The sequence below is a fragment of the Podarcis raffonei genome, chromosome 6 (assembly GCF_027172205.1).
Source record: "Podarcis raffonei isolate rPodRaf1 chromosome 6, rPodRaf1.pri, whole genome shotgun sequence".
NCBI classification, from domain to species: Eukaryota; Metazoa; Chordata; class Lepidosauria; order Squamata; family Lacertidae; genus Podarcis; species Podarcis raffonei.
The window spans coordinates 98264604-98280398 of NC_070607.1; the positions used below are offsets into that span (position 1 = coordinate 98264604).

General features: G+C 49.4%; 1 protein-coding gene across 2 annotated transcripts in view; it reads left to right on the forward strand.

Annotated features, from left to right (window-relative positions):
- TTI1 (TELO2 interacting protein 1) overlaps window positions 1-4053 on the forward strand; it is a 31526-nt gene extending 27473 nt beyond the window's left edge. Inside the window, exon 7 of one of the 2 annotated variants that reach the window (XR_008331272.1) lies at window positions 1990-2090. Coding sequence is in view for 1 of the 2 variants with exons in the window: in XM_053394742.1 (XP_053250717.1) it covers window positions 1990-2209 (220 nt within the window). In the remaining variant the exon portion in view is untranslated. Of the gene's footprint in view, window positions 1-1989 lie in introns of both variants that reach the window. The other variant, XM_053394742.1, reaches the window with a different exon arrangement.
- Window positions 4054-15795: the final 11742 nt, after the last annotated feature.

Consider the following 15795-nt stretch of genomic DNA (forward strand, 5'->3'; position numbering starts at 1 on the left):
CATCCCCTACCACTCTCTGGAAGCCAATTGGATCCATTAAGTGGCGGGGGCGGACCATCCGAATCGGTCCCACCTCCCTGCAGAGGGGAAGGGTTGCGGAGAAGTCCAGTTGCACCAGGAGCGGAGAAGTCCAGTTGCACCAGGAGGTATGACTGTATCTTGGACTGCAATAAAGTATTGATTGATTGGCAGGTTTCTCAGAAGAGGCATTTGGTGGGCCACTCTGGGGAGAGGACACTGGACTCGATGGGCCCTTGGCCTGATCCTGCAGACTCTTACATTCTGAGCGTTCTTGTGCTAAGCAATCGATGCTCAGAAATAGCCGGGTGCCTTGCAATTCCTTGACGCTTTGGGGAGGAGTAGCTGGGTTGGTTCTCCATCATGTTAAGGAGACCTTTGCTGGACCGATTAGTCTTTTCAGAGGATGCCTCAAGTCAGCATTTGAGGAGGGCGGAGCCCTTGTTCAGGTGGATGTGATCAGCAGAGTTAATGAAAAGAGATCCGGCACCCTCAGTGCTGTGCTAACCCAAGTCTAGTAGGGGGCTGGGGTGAGCCTGGGTTCCCCAAATTCTGGATCCGGTATTATTAGAGCCATTCAGCCATGGAACGACCTCCCCTCACAGCCTGAATTGATCTAGCCTGAGATGCTGGCACAGGCTAAATGCCTTCGAGGATCTTACCCTTAAGATCAGCTGGTTAGAGCAACTAAGGGAAGGGGGCTGAGCACAAAAGTGGCAAGATGAGTTTAGGGTTTATAATCTTCAAATGGAGAACTCCTTAGTCCTTAGGCCACGTGGCCTTAGAAACTGGATTTTGATCAAGACAGAGCATCCAAATTAAGTACCCCCAAATTAAGACCAGTAGCTCAAGACCCCGTCACCTTGAGATTCTGACCTTCTCACAATGCAGAGCCTTTGCAGAATTAAGATTCCAACAGATGCCCCCAGCATATTTAGAGGGGAGAGATCGGGGAATTCCCCATACGGATTGCAAATGTATACATAGACGCCATCAGGTAGATGACATCACAGGCTGTCTGCTGATTTGCCCCCTGTAGACAACACCCAGAGGGAAATTTATATTGCCAGTTCTTGATTGGCTTCCAGGTCAATCCGCACAGGAAGTGACCGTTGAACTCCTAGCAGGTAAACATCTAGATATTACACACCAGGTAGCCTAGCCAAATTTGCTCTGGCAGCCAAGAAGCTCCATTCCAGTTATGTGAATGCACTCCAGTTTTAATGTTGTAGATTTCTTTTTATGTTGTAAACAGCTACAGGTTACGTTGTATGGTTTTAGATGAAAGTTTTCCTTTTATTCTCTGTCGCCCATTGTAAAGGCCTTTGGCTATACAGTGGTACCTTGGGTTAAGTACTTAATTTGTTCTGGAGGTCCGTTCTTAACCTGAAACTGTTCTTAACCTGAAGCACTGCTTTAGCTAATGGGGCCTCCTGCTGCTGCTGTGCCGCCGGAGCACGATTTTTGTTCTCATCCTGAAGCAAAGTTCTTAACCCGAGGTACTATTTCTGGGTTAGCGGAGTCTGTAACCTGAAGCGTCTGTAACCTGAAGCGTATGTAACCCAAGGTACCGCTGTACAGTCATACCTCAGGTTGAATATGCTTCAGGTTGAGCGTTTTCAGGTTATGCTCCGCTGCGACCCGGAGCGCCTTACTTCCGGGTTTCGCCGCTTGCACATGCACAGGCGCTCAAAATGACGTCACGCGCATGGATCCCGTTCACATACAATAAAATGGATTGACGAAGAGCCCTGTCTTTGACTCCCACAAGATACGGTGGACTCTGCTTCACAGAGGTCTTTAAACAGAAGTTGGGTGGCCACCTTTCAGGGATTCTTGAGCTGTGATTCCTGCATTGCGGGGGTTGGAATAGATGACCTTTGGGGGTCTTCTTCCAACTGTGCGATTTTATGATTCTAGACTTCCCATTGACTCAGCTTCCCCTCCCTGCTTTTGTTTTTGTCTCCGCAGCGTTTTCCTCCACCTGATGCAGGTGGACCCGGATGCCGTCTGGCTCTTCCTCAGCAACGTCTGGTGCCCCCACCCCTACGAGCCCCCCCACCCCAGCCTGCGGCCCGTGAAGCTGGCCGGGGTGGAAAAGAAGCGGGGCGAGTTCACCGACAACATCGGGCGGCTGCTGGGCGAGCTGCAAGGGAGGGAAGGAGCAGCGGCGGTGGCAGCTGCACCCTGAGAGACACCCTTGAAACCTGGAGAGACGGGAGCCTTTTGCTAGAATCTGGGGGTCCAGTGGCGCTCCAGGCAGCAGCAGGAAGGGGAACAGGAGGGTCGATGGGGGAACATCCTCAGGCAGCATTGTGCAGTTTCTGAAGAGGAGTCTTGGAGATGCACCTCCTTGGGAGAAGGTCTCAGCTGGCCAGAGAACATGACTGCGAAGCCTCTGAGCATGAGATGACTGCACCTTCCTAGGGACCTCGGCCCATCCGCACCTCGGCTGAATGTGGAATAGGCACCCTTCTGTGTCCTTTGATTTCCCCTCGTCCATACGGCATTCACCAGAAACAGCTGCTGCCCTCAACGTTCTCCTTCTAAATCTGGAATTTCTCTGATCCACGAAAAATCCAGAAGGGACACCTGCTCTGCCTGTCCTTTTTATTGATTCAAAAAAGGTTATGCAGTATTCTGCAAAATGCAGTGTTATGAAACAGGATCTGGTGTGGCAGTTTACCTAGCGCATCTACAAATACAGACATGAAATAAAGCCAAAATAAATAAACCACAGGGCTGTTTTGCTGCGTAGGTGGCAGTGGCTGCAACTATAGTATAGATATAATGGTTAAACAAGACAAGGTTCCCCTGTTACTCCAAGTTATTAAAGTATTCAGGTGCCCCGAGTCACTATGTTGACCATATTTGTTCATAGGTTGAGGGTGGGGGCGCTCAGCCATGTTCCTCCTGGCTTACAAATGAAGTGAAGTCAGATCAAGCAGGCAGGAAGTTGTCCTTTGCCTTTGGCTTCTGCCATCTTTCCCTGGACACCTTTGTCCATGTTTTCCTTCTTTCGACAAGGGCGTTTTTGAAGTGGAGCAGTTCCTGCAGGCAGCAGGGCTGCTTGAGAGAGCAAATAGTAGAAAGCAAGGAGAAGAGACCCCCAAATCCCTGGCTGAAATCGCGTCCGAATATAAACCACTCAGGTGTGCACTAGCAAGGGGATGAATCGGTGATGTGAAATGTGGATTTTGCGGGTGAGTCTGGATGGGCCCTAATTAGGGATGCTTGACTTTCCTGTAGGTTAAAAAAAAGTCTTGCAGTTTTCTGAAATCCTTGTCTTGCCAAATATCTTGGCTGCTGGGTTTCAAGAGGGCAGAAGCATGTGCAGGTGTGTAGGGAATGTTGCAGTTTTGCAACCACGCAGTGAGCTCATGCAAAATCCGTCCTCCTTATTGTTGTTTAGTCGTGTCTGCCTCTTCGTGACCCCCTGGACCAGAGCACGCCAGGAACTCCTGTCTTCCACTGCCTCCCACAGTTTGGTCAAACTCATGATGGTAGCTTCGAGAACACTGTCCCACCATCTCGTCCTCTGTCGTCCCCTTCTCCTTGTGCCCTCCATCTTTCCCAACATCAGGGTCTTTTCCAGGGAGTCTTCTCTTCTCATGAGGTGGCCAAAGTCTTGGAGCCTCAGCTTCAGGATCTGTCCTTCCAGTGAGCACTCAGGGCTGATTTCCTTCAGAATGGAGAGGTTTGATCTTCTCGCAGTCCATGGGACTCTCAAGAGTCTCCTCCAGCACCATCATTCAAAAGCATCAATTCTTCGGCGATCAGCCTTCTTTATGGTCCAGCTCTCACTTCCATACATCACTACTGGGAAAACCATGACTTTAACTATATGGACCTTTGTTGGCAAGGTGATGTCTCTGCTTTTTAAGATGCCGCCCTTGTTTGCTTGAAGCAAAGAATGCAGATATCTTCCCCCTTCCATCCTACACCATCTCAGGCCAAGGAAATTCAGTGCTCCCTTCTTTGGGAACGTGAGGAGGTGAAAATGCATGGTTGCTTCAGTTGGAGAGGCAAAAAACCCTGCCTGTGTAGATTTTCAAGAGACTGATGAACCCCGAAGCAAAGAGTGATCCGTTACCCAGGAGCAGCCCAATGCAGAACTTTGCCACCTGCCTCCTCGCTTCTCCACCAATTATTTATCGCAGGCAATCTTTGCAAACTCCGTCACCCATTAATCTCGTTGCTTGGTAGAGCCATTCAAAATATAGTGCGATTTTTTAAACACGGGGGAGAGAGAGAAATAGGATGCCACTCTTTCTAACAACGTTGCCATTAAATGCTTGGACTTGCTTCCGAAATAGTAGATCTGTCGGAGTCGTTATTCTGCAGCCATGAATGGCATGCAGGCTTAAGGCGAAGTGGCTGTTGCAGGAGGGGCTGCCATTCTTCCAGAGAGTTGGGGAGGGGGTTACAGCAGGTCTGTATTGCTATCTGACTATTTCAGTAAAAACTTCTATCAAGTCTCTTCTAACTTGTGCTCTACGTAGGGCTACTTTTGAAGGTGACTCGGAAACTGCAGTTAATCCAGAATGCGGCAGCTAGACTGGTGACTGGGAGTGGCTGCCAGGACCATATAACAGCGGTCCTGAGAGACCTGCATTGGCTCCCAGTATTTTTCTGAGCACAATTCAAAGTGTTGGTGCTGACCTTTAAAGCTCTAAACGGCCTTGGTCCAGTATACCTGAAGGAGCATTTCCACCCCCATCATTCAGCCCAGACACTGAGGTCCAGCGCCGAGGGCCTTCTGGCGGTTCCCTCGCTGCAAGAAGCCAAGTTACAGGGAACCAGGCAGAGGGCCTTCTCGGTGGTGGCGCCCGCCCTGTGGAAAACCCTCCCAGCAGATGGCAAGGCAGTAAACAACTATTTTACTTTTAAAAGACACCTGAAGGCGGCCCTGTTTAGGGAAGTTTTTAATGTCTGATGCTGTATTGTTTTTGATATTGGGCTGGAAGCCGTCCAGAGTGGCTAGGGAGACCCAGTCATATGGGTGGGGTATAAATAATAAATAATTATTTTCTCTAAACAAAAAAATTCCCAAATGCTGCCCCCTTTCCTTCTGGGGGAGCCTCTCCACCCCTTTATCATTTCTGGCAGCCCTTTTCTGAACCCCTCCCAACTCTGCAATATCCTCATTTGTTGTGTTTCGATGGTACAAGAAAGTGGGAGGGAGGGAAAGAGATGGAGCAGCAGGAATATCTAGTTAGTTCCTCAATGAAGGTGGAAAACAGGCCTGGTGGCATAAAAAAAATGGAGCAAGCAGGCTCTTTTTTTTCCTATCTCCCTGTATTTGATTTCTGGGTCCCCCTGGGCCCCTCTCCTCCTTCCTGGCCCATTAAGGGCTTTAGCATAAAAGGTGAGGCTTGTCCACATCACATCTATTGATTACAGAGCAAGGTTTACAGCGCTACAGATGAAGCAGCTGTCAGAGGAAAGGCAGATTTTTCTGGTGTCGTTTGTTAGGGAATAAAAGAGACATTAGAGCATCAAAGCCTCTCCGCGTGTCAGGATTCCCGGGAGAAGGTCGAGGGGAGGGGCACGGGCTCTTGTCTTTTGTTCTCCAGCAAATGGACCGGCTGCCTTTCCCGGGGAGGGCCGCTTCCGATAAATTGAATCCAGGGCTGTGATCCAGAAGAGAAGAAAAAGGATAATCTTGTCACCTGAATGAATGATGGCAGTTCACACTGGGCGTTCGTACTCAAGGTAGCCGCGGGGACAAGCAGCCACCTCTCCGTGGCACTGGAGAAAGGGGGCAAATTAATGTTTTCCTCCCTTTCTCACGGAGCCAGCCAGTTAGGCAGGGTGAGGCCACTGCTTCAGGCAGCAGAACCGCCCCAGGGGGCAAGGTGGGGTCTGTTTCAGGCAAGATCTCACACCAAATCAGCGTGACCTTGTCCCAAATGGGTGCCAATGCCAGTGCAACTTCTCCCCCAGTGGGAGCAGAGGCAGGTAGGTGGGGGTAGGGGGGCCAGCAGGGTAAAACGGGACACCCTGCTCCACTTTCTGATAACGCTAAAACTCACCTGCATCTAATGATGCTGAATGTTGGACGATTCAGGCAGATAAAAGAGTCCTTCATGTGGGATGTAATCCACTGAGAGCAGTCAAACACAACATTCCTTGTTTTCCTAGAGAAGACATGCATTTCCTCCTGGCTGGAGCATCCTTCCTCTGCATGTGACTAAGGTGGGCATGACCTTACCTGTCCAGGTCACAATAGGACAAGGCATGCTGCCACTCTTTCTGACTTCCGCCGTTGTTGGAGTAGCTTTTTAGCTAGGACTGCTCTGCTAGCTTTTCAGCTAGCAGAAGCACTGGGATTATTCCCCCATATGGGGTAGATCCACATGTACATATTTGGATCTATGTCTGCCTTCAGAAATCCAACTGTGAACTGATGTGAGTAAACTTCTTTTATTGACTGAATAAGAGTGTCGTGTCTATTCTTTTATTCCCCCCCAATTTTTTTATTAGTTTTCCACCCAATTTTTAAACACACAAACAAAAAAACAAACATAAATCCTAACCTTATTAAAACTAATCTTATTAACATTGTTCGTGTCTTTATTCTTTTAAAAGGGATTAAAGGGAGTTTACCAGGAACGTACAATTTAATCTGAGACAGACTGAATTGTATAACAGTGAGAGGCTCACACGAGCCTGCAACCAGCTATCTGCTGTGCGTGTAAAAAGGGGAATGTAAACTCTGCTAAGTAAAGGAACTTGCTAGTGCAAGTTAGGAAGGATATTCATAAACAATATATCGTCTCCTGCCACCCTGAACATTCCCACACTTCACACAGTGAGCAGTTGAGCTGCGGAACTCCCTCCCTCATGAGGCCGTGATGGCCACCAAGTTGGATGGCTTTGAAAGAAGATTAGGTGAATTCATGGAGAAGGAGAGGGCTCTCCATGGCTATTGCCACAATGGCTCTGCTGCGCCCTGGAGGCAGCGATGCTTCTGAATCCTGGACGTTGGAAACTGCAGGAGGGGAGAGGGCTGCTCTTGCGCTCAGTTTCTGCTTGTGGGAAGAAGCATCTGATTGGCCACTCCGAGAACCAGATGCTGGACTAGATGGGCTGGTAGGGTAGTGTCAGGAGTGTGTGCAGGAGCCAGGCCCTGTGACCAGTAGGACTTTGCAGGACTGGGGCCTTCCTAAGTTTGTTCTGAAGAGGCAAGGCGCAACCACACAGGTGAGGCTGATTGGTAACTCACAGCACCTGGTGGCAAGAGCTGGGAAGGGATAGAAGGTCAGCATTTCCCTTTGGCTCTTTGCCACAGCAACACGTTCCCTGCCTTGCATTTGACTCCTTGACTCCTTGCTTCTTGATCCTCAGACCCCTGACTTCATGACTCCTTTCTTCTTAGTCCTTGTACCCCTGACTTCATGACACCTTGCTTCTTGATCCTCGGACCCTTGACTTCTTGACTCCCTGCTTCTTGATCCTCGGACCCCTGACTTCGTAACCCCTTGCTTCCTGATCCTCGGACCCTGACCTTCAGACTCTTGGTTTTCTGACTCCTGCCTTCTGGACTCCTGTTCCTGCTCCCACCCCACATCTTGCCCCCAGTCCCGACATCCCCAGCCGGGACTTTGATTGCCCGTGAACCAGACTGTGACAGGTAGCCTTGGGTAGCCCTCTCCTCCTCCATGAATTGGCCCAATCCTCTTTCAATGCCAGCCAAGTTGTTGGCCATCACAGCCTTCTATGGGAGAGATTTCCATCACAGTTTAACTTGGTGCTTCCTGAAGGACTTCCATTTATGAATTGCGTCCCATAAACCATCCCAAAGTGGTACTCAGAAGAAGCCCTCGATAGCCCTCTCCTCCGCCATGAATTTGTCCAATCCTCATTTGAAGACATCCAAATAATATAATAATTTATTATTTATACCCCGCCCATCTGGCTGGGCTTCCCCAGCCACTCTGGGCGGCTTCCAACAAAATATTAAAATACAGTAATTCATCAAACATTAAAAGTTTCCCTAAAGAGGGCTGCCTTCAGATGTCTTCTAAAAGTTTGGTAGTTGTTTTTCTCTTTGACATCTGGTGGGAGGGCGTTCCACAGGGCAGGCGCCACTACCGAGAAGGCCCTCTGCCTGGTTCCCTGTAACCTCACTTCTCGCAGTGAGGGAACCGCCAGAAGGCCCTTGGCGCTGGACCTCAGTGTCCGGGCTGAACGATGGGGGTGGAAACGCTCCTTCAGGGATACAGGACCAAGGCCATTTAGGGCTTTAAAGGTCAGCACCAACACTTTGAATTGTGCTCAGAAAAATACTAGGAGTCAATGTAGGTCTCTCAGGACAAGTGTTATATGGTCTCAGTGGCTGCTCCCAGTCACCAGTCTAGCTGCTGCATTCTGGATTAGTTGTAGTTTCTGGGTCACCTTCAAAGGTAGCCCCACATAGAGCGCAGAGATAACCAGAGCATGCACCACTCTGGCGAGACAGTCCGCGATCAGATAGGGTCTCAGCCTGCGTACCAGTTGGCCACCTCTTCCAGGAACAAGTTCCATCTCAGCTTTGCTCATCGCAAAACAAGACACAAAGTGTTGGGCGGAGTGTGTTTGTGTGAATGAGACCAAATTTAAATGTGCTTAAGGGGGCTGGAAAAGTCACCTGAGCTCCCTTTGGCTGGGGAGGTGGCTGGACCCCGGATCGGGAGAGAAGGGCCCCCACATACTGCTTTCTTCCTGAGGGATTCATCCTGTTCCCTGGAACTTGGGTAGGCTACAGGTGGCAGAGCTGGTAGGAGGAAACTCAAGGAAACCCCCCCAAAAAAATATTACAGCCCCCTCCCAAAAAAACCTGCAAGCCATCCAACCTTCAGGTTCTGTTTTGAAGCAAGAAGCAGAAGCTTGCAAACTGGCAGCTGAGGGATGCCTTTAAAATTCAGTGCAAAGCTTTGATTCTTTTTTGGTTTGCAAATGGAGCAAACTTAATATGCAAAGCACTAGCTGAGAATAAATAGGCAGCGTGAAAATGTCATTTCCACACAGTCACTTTTCTGACCATTATGCCGCTTCAAACAAAAGCAATTTACTCTGCCTATAATAAAGCCAAGGTGATAACGAAGCTCTTGAGTCACTTCTGCCCCCTCCCCCGCTGCCCTCGTCCTCCCAGCCAGACACCACCATAAAAATGGGAACATGAACCATCCTGCCTGGAGCCTTCAAGCTTCCCAGAGAATTTCTAATGGCGCCATAAACTTAGAGAAACATCTTGTTTCCTGTGCAAAGAGGGCCATAACCTGGGCAGGGGAGCCAGAGGTGGGAAAATCAATGCCTTGATGGGACGGTTAAGCTGGGTCACAAGTCTATAAGAGAGGCGTCAAGGGGAGCAGAAAGGGGGGCCTTGTAGGGGTCACGGTGGGTAGGGGTCATCTCAGGGCGTCCCATGATATGCAGGGCCACTGTTTAAATTCTTTTGTATCCTTAACTGGATGTCCATTTACAGTTCTATCCGTCTATCAGATAGATAGATGATAGATGATAGATAGATAGATAGATAGATAGATGATAGATATAGACTTGTAGAGTTGAAAGGGACTTCTAAGGGTCATCTAGTCCCACCCCCTGCAATGCGGGAACCTCAACTAGATCATACATGACAATGACCATCCAACCTCTGCTTAAAAATTTCCAAGGAAGGAGAGTCCACAATCTCCCGAGGGAGACCGTTCCACAGTCAAACAGCTCTTACTGTCAGAAAGTTCTTCCTAATGTTAAGTCAGAATCTCCTTTCTTGTAACATGAAGCCATTGGTTCGAGTCCTACCCTCCAGAGCAGGAGAAAAGAAGCTTGCTCCATCTTTCATGGGACAACCTTTGAGATATATGATGGTGATGATTTTGTCATTTATACCCCACTCATCTTGCTGGGTTTCCCCAGCCACTCTGGGTGGCTTTCAGCACATATAAAACCACAGCAAAGCATCAACCATTAAAAACTTCCCAATACTGGACTGCCTTCAGGTGGCTCTCATATCTCCTCTCAGTCTCCTGTTTTCCAGGCTAAACACACCCAGCTGCTTCAACCGTTCCTTATAAACCTTGGTTTCCAGACCCTTGATCATCTTGGTTGCCCTCCTCTGCACACTTTCCAGCTTGTCAACATCCTCCTTAAATTGTGGTGCCCAGAATTGGACACAGGACTCCAGGTGTGGTCTGACCAAGGCAGAATAGAGTGGGACTATTACTTCCCTTGATCTGGACACTAGACTTCTGTTGATGCAGCCTAGAATAGCATTAGCTTTTTTTGCTGCTGCATCACACTGTTGACTCATGTTCAGCTTTGTCGTCCACCGAGACCCCTAGATCCTTTTCACATGTACTGCTAGTAAGCCAGGTGTCCCCCATCCTATATTGGTGTATCTGGTTCTTCCTGCCTAAGTGCAGAACCTTACATTTGTCCCTATTGAAATTCATTCTTTTAGTTTAGGCCCTGTTTTCCAATCTGTTAAATCCCAGTTGTGTCTTCTACAGCATTGCTACCCTTCCCAATTTGGTGTCATCTGCAAATTTCATGAGAATCCCCTCAATGCCTTCATCCAAGTTGTTTCTAAAGATGTTGAACAACATCGGGCCCAGGACAGAACTCTGCGGCCCAGGACAGAACTCCTACTTGCCACGTTTTCCCCAGGAAGACAAGGAACGGTTAGTGAGCACTGTTTGGGTTAGTTCCCCAGAGACTCACAAAAATACATTTCCAATTCTGTCTACCCCCAGCAATGATTTTTCTGAAGATTTTGTCTGGTTCGGTTTGTGTTGCCGCTTCCTCAGTGCTGTCAACTGTGTGCTGCTGAACTCCCTTCAGAGAGTATCTCTTGGCATCTGGAAAAGAACAATGGAAACATAGAACTGCAGAGTTGGAAGGGACCCCACGAGTCATCTAGTCCACCCCCTGCAGTGCAGGAATCTCAGCTAAATAATCCCTGACAGGTGGCCATCCAACCTCTGCTTAAGAACCTCCAAGGAAGGGAGTCCTTTCCACTGTCAAACAGCTCTTACCATCTCCTTTCTCGGAAGTTGAACCCGTTGCTCCTGGTCCTAACCTCCGGAGCAGCAGAAAACAAGCTTCCATGTTATAGATGCATGGATGGACAAGCTAGAAAGTACAAACTGCCCTGTGATTTTCTGATGAAGGGTGGCAGCTGCGTAATAGTCATGTGTTTTGGGCTATGACCTGGGAGACCTGGGTTCAAATCCCCGCTCAGGCATGCTGCTCACTGGGTGACTGTGAGGATGAAGTGGGTAGGAGAATGATTTGCTCCACCTTGAGCTCCTGGGGAAAATAGGAGGTATATAAATGTAATAAATAAAGTAATAATAAAAAAAATTATGCGTATGTAAACTTAATAAGTAAATAATGATGAACAATGTGGTCTGCGTTGCATTACCTTGGGTTACGAACTTAATTTGTTCCGGAGGTCCGTTCTTAACCTGAGCCCTGCTTTCGCTCATGGGGCCTCCTGCTGCCACCGCGCATTTCCATTCTCACCCTGGGGCAAAGTTTGCAACCTGGAGCAACTACTTCCGGGTTAGCGGAGTTTGTAACCCAAAGCGTTTGTAACCCAAAGCATTTGCAACCCGAGGTGCCACTGTGTTTGGGGAGCCTTATACCAAATCAGGTCATTGGTCCGTCTAGCTTGGTATTGTCTACACTGGCTGGCAGCAGCAATGGCTCTCCAGGGTTTCAGGCAGAGAGTGAGATCTGAACCCGGGACCTTTTGCATGCATGGGAAGCAGACGCTCTCCCACCTTCCCAGGCTGCACAGGCTGGAACCTGCAACAGTTCCATTTCCCCGGCAGTCAGACTCCCTTCTGAGAGCATCTCCTGGCGCCTGGATTCCAGAGCAGACTCATGGAACTGAAAGGGACCAGGAGGGTCATCTAGTCCAACCCATGGCAATGCAGGAATCCTTTTGCCCAACGTGGGGCTTGAACCGATGACCCATGAGAGAATCCCATGCTCTACCAAACAGAAGCGGGAGCAGCCCCAAGTTCAGAGAGTGAAGGTGAATAAAGAATGGACAGTACTTCAAGAGTATTAAAAAAATTATTGTGATAACAAAAATCTCCTGGCAGACCTTGTAATCTATAGGTGATAAATAACAGAACATCTTGAAAAGAATTGGGAGAACAAAAATCAAGAAGGCAGTGTGTGTCAAATAACAAAATGAGAAACAGTACAATGAGAATAATCAGTAGTTTATTTTATGTATTCCATGTTTCATTCTTTTATTTTTCTGTATAATAGGTGTATGTAGTTTGTATATATTGTATTATTGTGTACTGTTGTGTAAGTTAATGTTGATTGTTTAATAAAGATTTTGAAAAGAGAGAGAGAGAGAGACCAATATTCCCATTCTCTGCCGAACAGATGCGAGAGCAGCCCCAAGTTCAGAGATGCGGTGTGCGGGTGAGAGAGGTCAGCAAAGAGTGCTGTGCATTGTCCGCTCCATGTGCCAGCGGTGAGCAATTCCTCTGCATGTGCAGGCTCTTCTCCATCTGGTTTCCCTCTCCTGCTGCACCTTGACAGCTGCAAGGGCAGGCAGAAATCAAGCGCTCCCCCAGCCCACAGGTGTGGTGAAGTGGGAGGGGGCTTTGCAAAGTTCCTGGCTAGCCTGAGGCTCTGCTTTTATTTGCACCTCCTCACTGGCCAGGATCCTGTGTCTGGAATGCATCATGGAATTGCTTATTTATCCCTCTTCATTTGGAGGCGGGGGGGGGGGCCTCTCATCAGCCTTGGGCGAACCTCAGCCGGCCCCCACTTTCCACTCTTCCGCCTCTTGCTGGGTGAGACGTAAGTTTGCTTGACAGGAGGCATAAGAAGGGCAGACAAAGCGAGAAATCACCGTCCGGGGAAGATAGACAAGCGAGGCCTGGGGACGGTTGCAGAGAGGCTGTGTATTTCTTTCCTGACAAGACCGTCAGGGCTACTTATGGAGCTGAGCACAAGTTCACCCCCCCCCTTCTCTCTGTGCGTAACAGGGTGATTGTGGGGCAGAGGAGAAGGAAGAGAGATGGTCCTGGTCCACGAGGTCTGAGCCTCTGCCTCTCTTTGGGACATCTGGGGAGATGAAAAAGGATCTGGAGGCAAAGCCTCCATCATCATCATCATCATCATATTATTATTTTTATTATTTATTTATTTATTTATTACTATTATTATTAATGTATTAATTTAAACTGGAGTGTATGAGGTGTGGGGAGATGTTGTGCTCCTTCTGGGGTCCTTTATCCACCTTTGGTCCCCATCTGTGATGGCCTGGGAATCGGATTCAGAGACTGAACCTGAGGAATCCCAGCCTGCACAGGAGTCCCCACCTCCAGGGCTGCCTGAGCCGGGGCAGGAGCTTGAACCTGAAGGGCCCTCACCTATGCCAGATCCTCAGGAGCAGACACCAGCTGAATCTGCTCTGGCTCCGGAGGTGATGGAGGACCCATTGCCTGCAGGTGCTCCACTCTCAGCCCTGTCAGGGGAAGGTGAGGTTGCCTCTGGGTCCGGTCACCCTCCAGCTTCTCCTGAGCTGCAGAGGCTCAGGGCAGAGAGGAGGAGGGAACTAAGTTCTCGCAGGAGGAATGCTCGCCTCCCAGCCAGGAGTACACCCTGAGGGAAAGTCCGTACCCTCAGCCTTGTGGGACATCTCTGGGAGAAGAAAAAGCTAAGGTGTAAACCCTACACAGGGACGCGGGTGGCGCTGTGGGTTAAACCCCAGAGCCTAGGACTTGCCGATCAGAAGGTCGGTGGTTTGAATCCCCACAACGGGGTGAGCTCCCGTTGCTCGGTCCCTGCTCCTGCCAACCTAGCAGTTCGAAAGCACATCAAAGTGCAAGTAGATAAATAGGTACCACTCCGGCGGGAAGGTAAACAGCGTTTCCGTGCGCTGCTCTGGTTCACCAGAAGTGGCTTAGTCATGCTGGCCACATGACCCGGAAGCTGTACGCCGGCTCCCTCGGCTAGTAAAGCGAGATGAGCGCCTCAACCCCAGAGTCGTCCGTGACTGGACCTAATGGTCAGGGGTCCCTTTACCTTTAAGGAGTACCTAAGAAGGGCTGGCATCACAAACAAGACTGGTTCCCTGCCCCCCCCTTGCCCAGCTCCCTCCCTCTCTGCCTACGCATCTGTGGCTTTGGCAAGTGCTGTCTGGAACATAGACCCACCAACGGGTGACAGTCGGTACCCATTCATTCATTCATTGCCGATCAGAAGGTCGGCGGTTCGGATCCCCGCGACGGGGTGAGCTCCCGTTGCTCGGTCCCTGCTCCTGTCAACCTAGCAGTTCAAAAGGATGTCAAAGTGCAAGTAGATAAATAGGTACCGCTCCGGCGGGAAGGTAAATGGTGTTTCCGTGCGCTGCTCTGGTTCGCCAGAAGCTGCTTAGTCATGCTGGCCACATGACCCAGAAGCTGTACGCCGGCTCCCTCGGCCAGTAAAGTGATAAGAGCGCCGCAACCCCAGAGTCGGTCACGACTGGAGCTAATGGTCAGGGGTCCCTTTACCTTTACCTTTTTAAACCCAACACAAATCCAGAGGGGATTCCCTAAGATGGTTGGGTGGCGCCTTTTACGCCTCCTCCTGGCAGCTCCTGCAGCCAAAAGTAATTCAGAAGCATTGCTACGTCCAGCTGTGGAGGCAGCACATAGTCATAATGGCCAGTCGCCACTGATAGCCCTCTCCTCCATGAATTGCTCTAATCCTCCTTTTAAGTTATCCACAGTGCAGACCCACCAACTGTCCTGTTTTAAGCGGGACGTCCCAGATCACAGCAGCCAATCCTGGCTTCTGTTTTTGGTTTGGCTCTCTGGCATGAGTACCAGACCAAATATGAGTGTTAAGTTGTGGGTGAACATATCAGACGACACAGCGATTCTTCAAACAGCTCTTGTTTATTCACAGGCCAGAACGAACAGAACTGAACTGAAGGGTTCAGTCAGCCTGCTTATATAGAGCTCCAGTACAATGTAACTATAACAATTTTCTAAAACTATCCAATCACTGAATGTCACTTTCGATCCCTTATTTGCATAACTATCTACAGTATCCCTCTGCTGGCCCAGGGTGAGAACTTCAGTACATAACAATGATCACTCTGGCGATCATCATCAGCAGCAGCATGCCAAAACGCCTTCCGGTTCAGGGCTCTGGCATGACTCTGCTGATGATCAACAGAGGCACAGAGGCTTGCCTTACTCTGTGCTTAACCCAAAGCTGTAATGGAGAAGTAAGATCTTTTGGGGTGTTAACTCTGCAAGTCCCTCCATTCCATGCTCAGGTTGTGTGTGTGTGTGTGTGTGTGTGTGTGTATAAAACTATAAATCCTAAAGTCGCCGCAGTCTCTACTGAGCTGCATTCCTACACCCCTGGAGTCTCCTGGCCTCAGCAATTTCTGTGCATGCAACACTGGTGTCAGAAGTGTTTCTTGGAGAAGGAAATGCGAACCCTTCCATCCCCAACTCAGGTTGTACATACGCATAAAGAAAACCGCAAATCCTAAATGCGCCACAGTCTCCGCTGACCTTCATTCCAAGGAAACTGAACCCTGGGTAAAAGCTGGAGCTGCTGGAAGCCCTCACCACTTGGAGATTAGCGAGCACACGGCAGTATATTTGCCTGCTTCCCCAAACCACACACCCACAGGCCCACCCCAGTCATGCCTGATGGGCTCCCAGGCTCCCGGTCACTGCTTTCACTTCTTTTCCATGACACTTCAGAGTGTGCCCCAGGCGCGTTTGACACGAATGAAGACTCAGAGATGGCAAG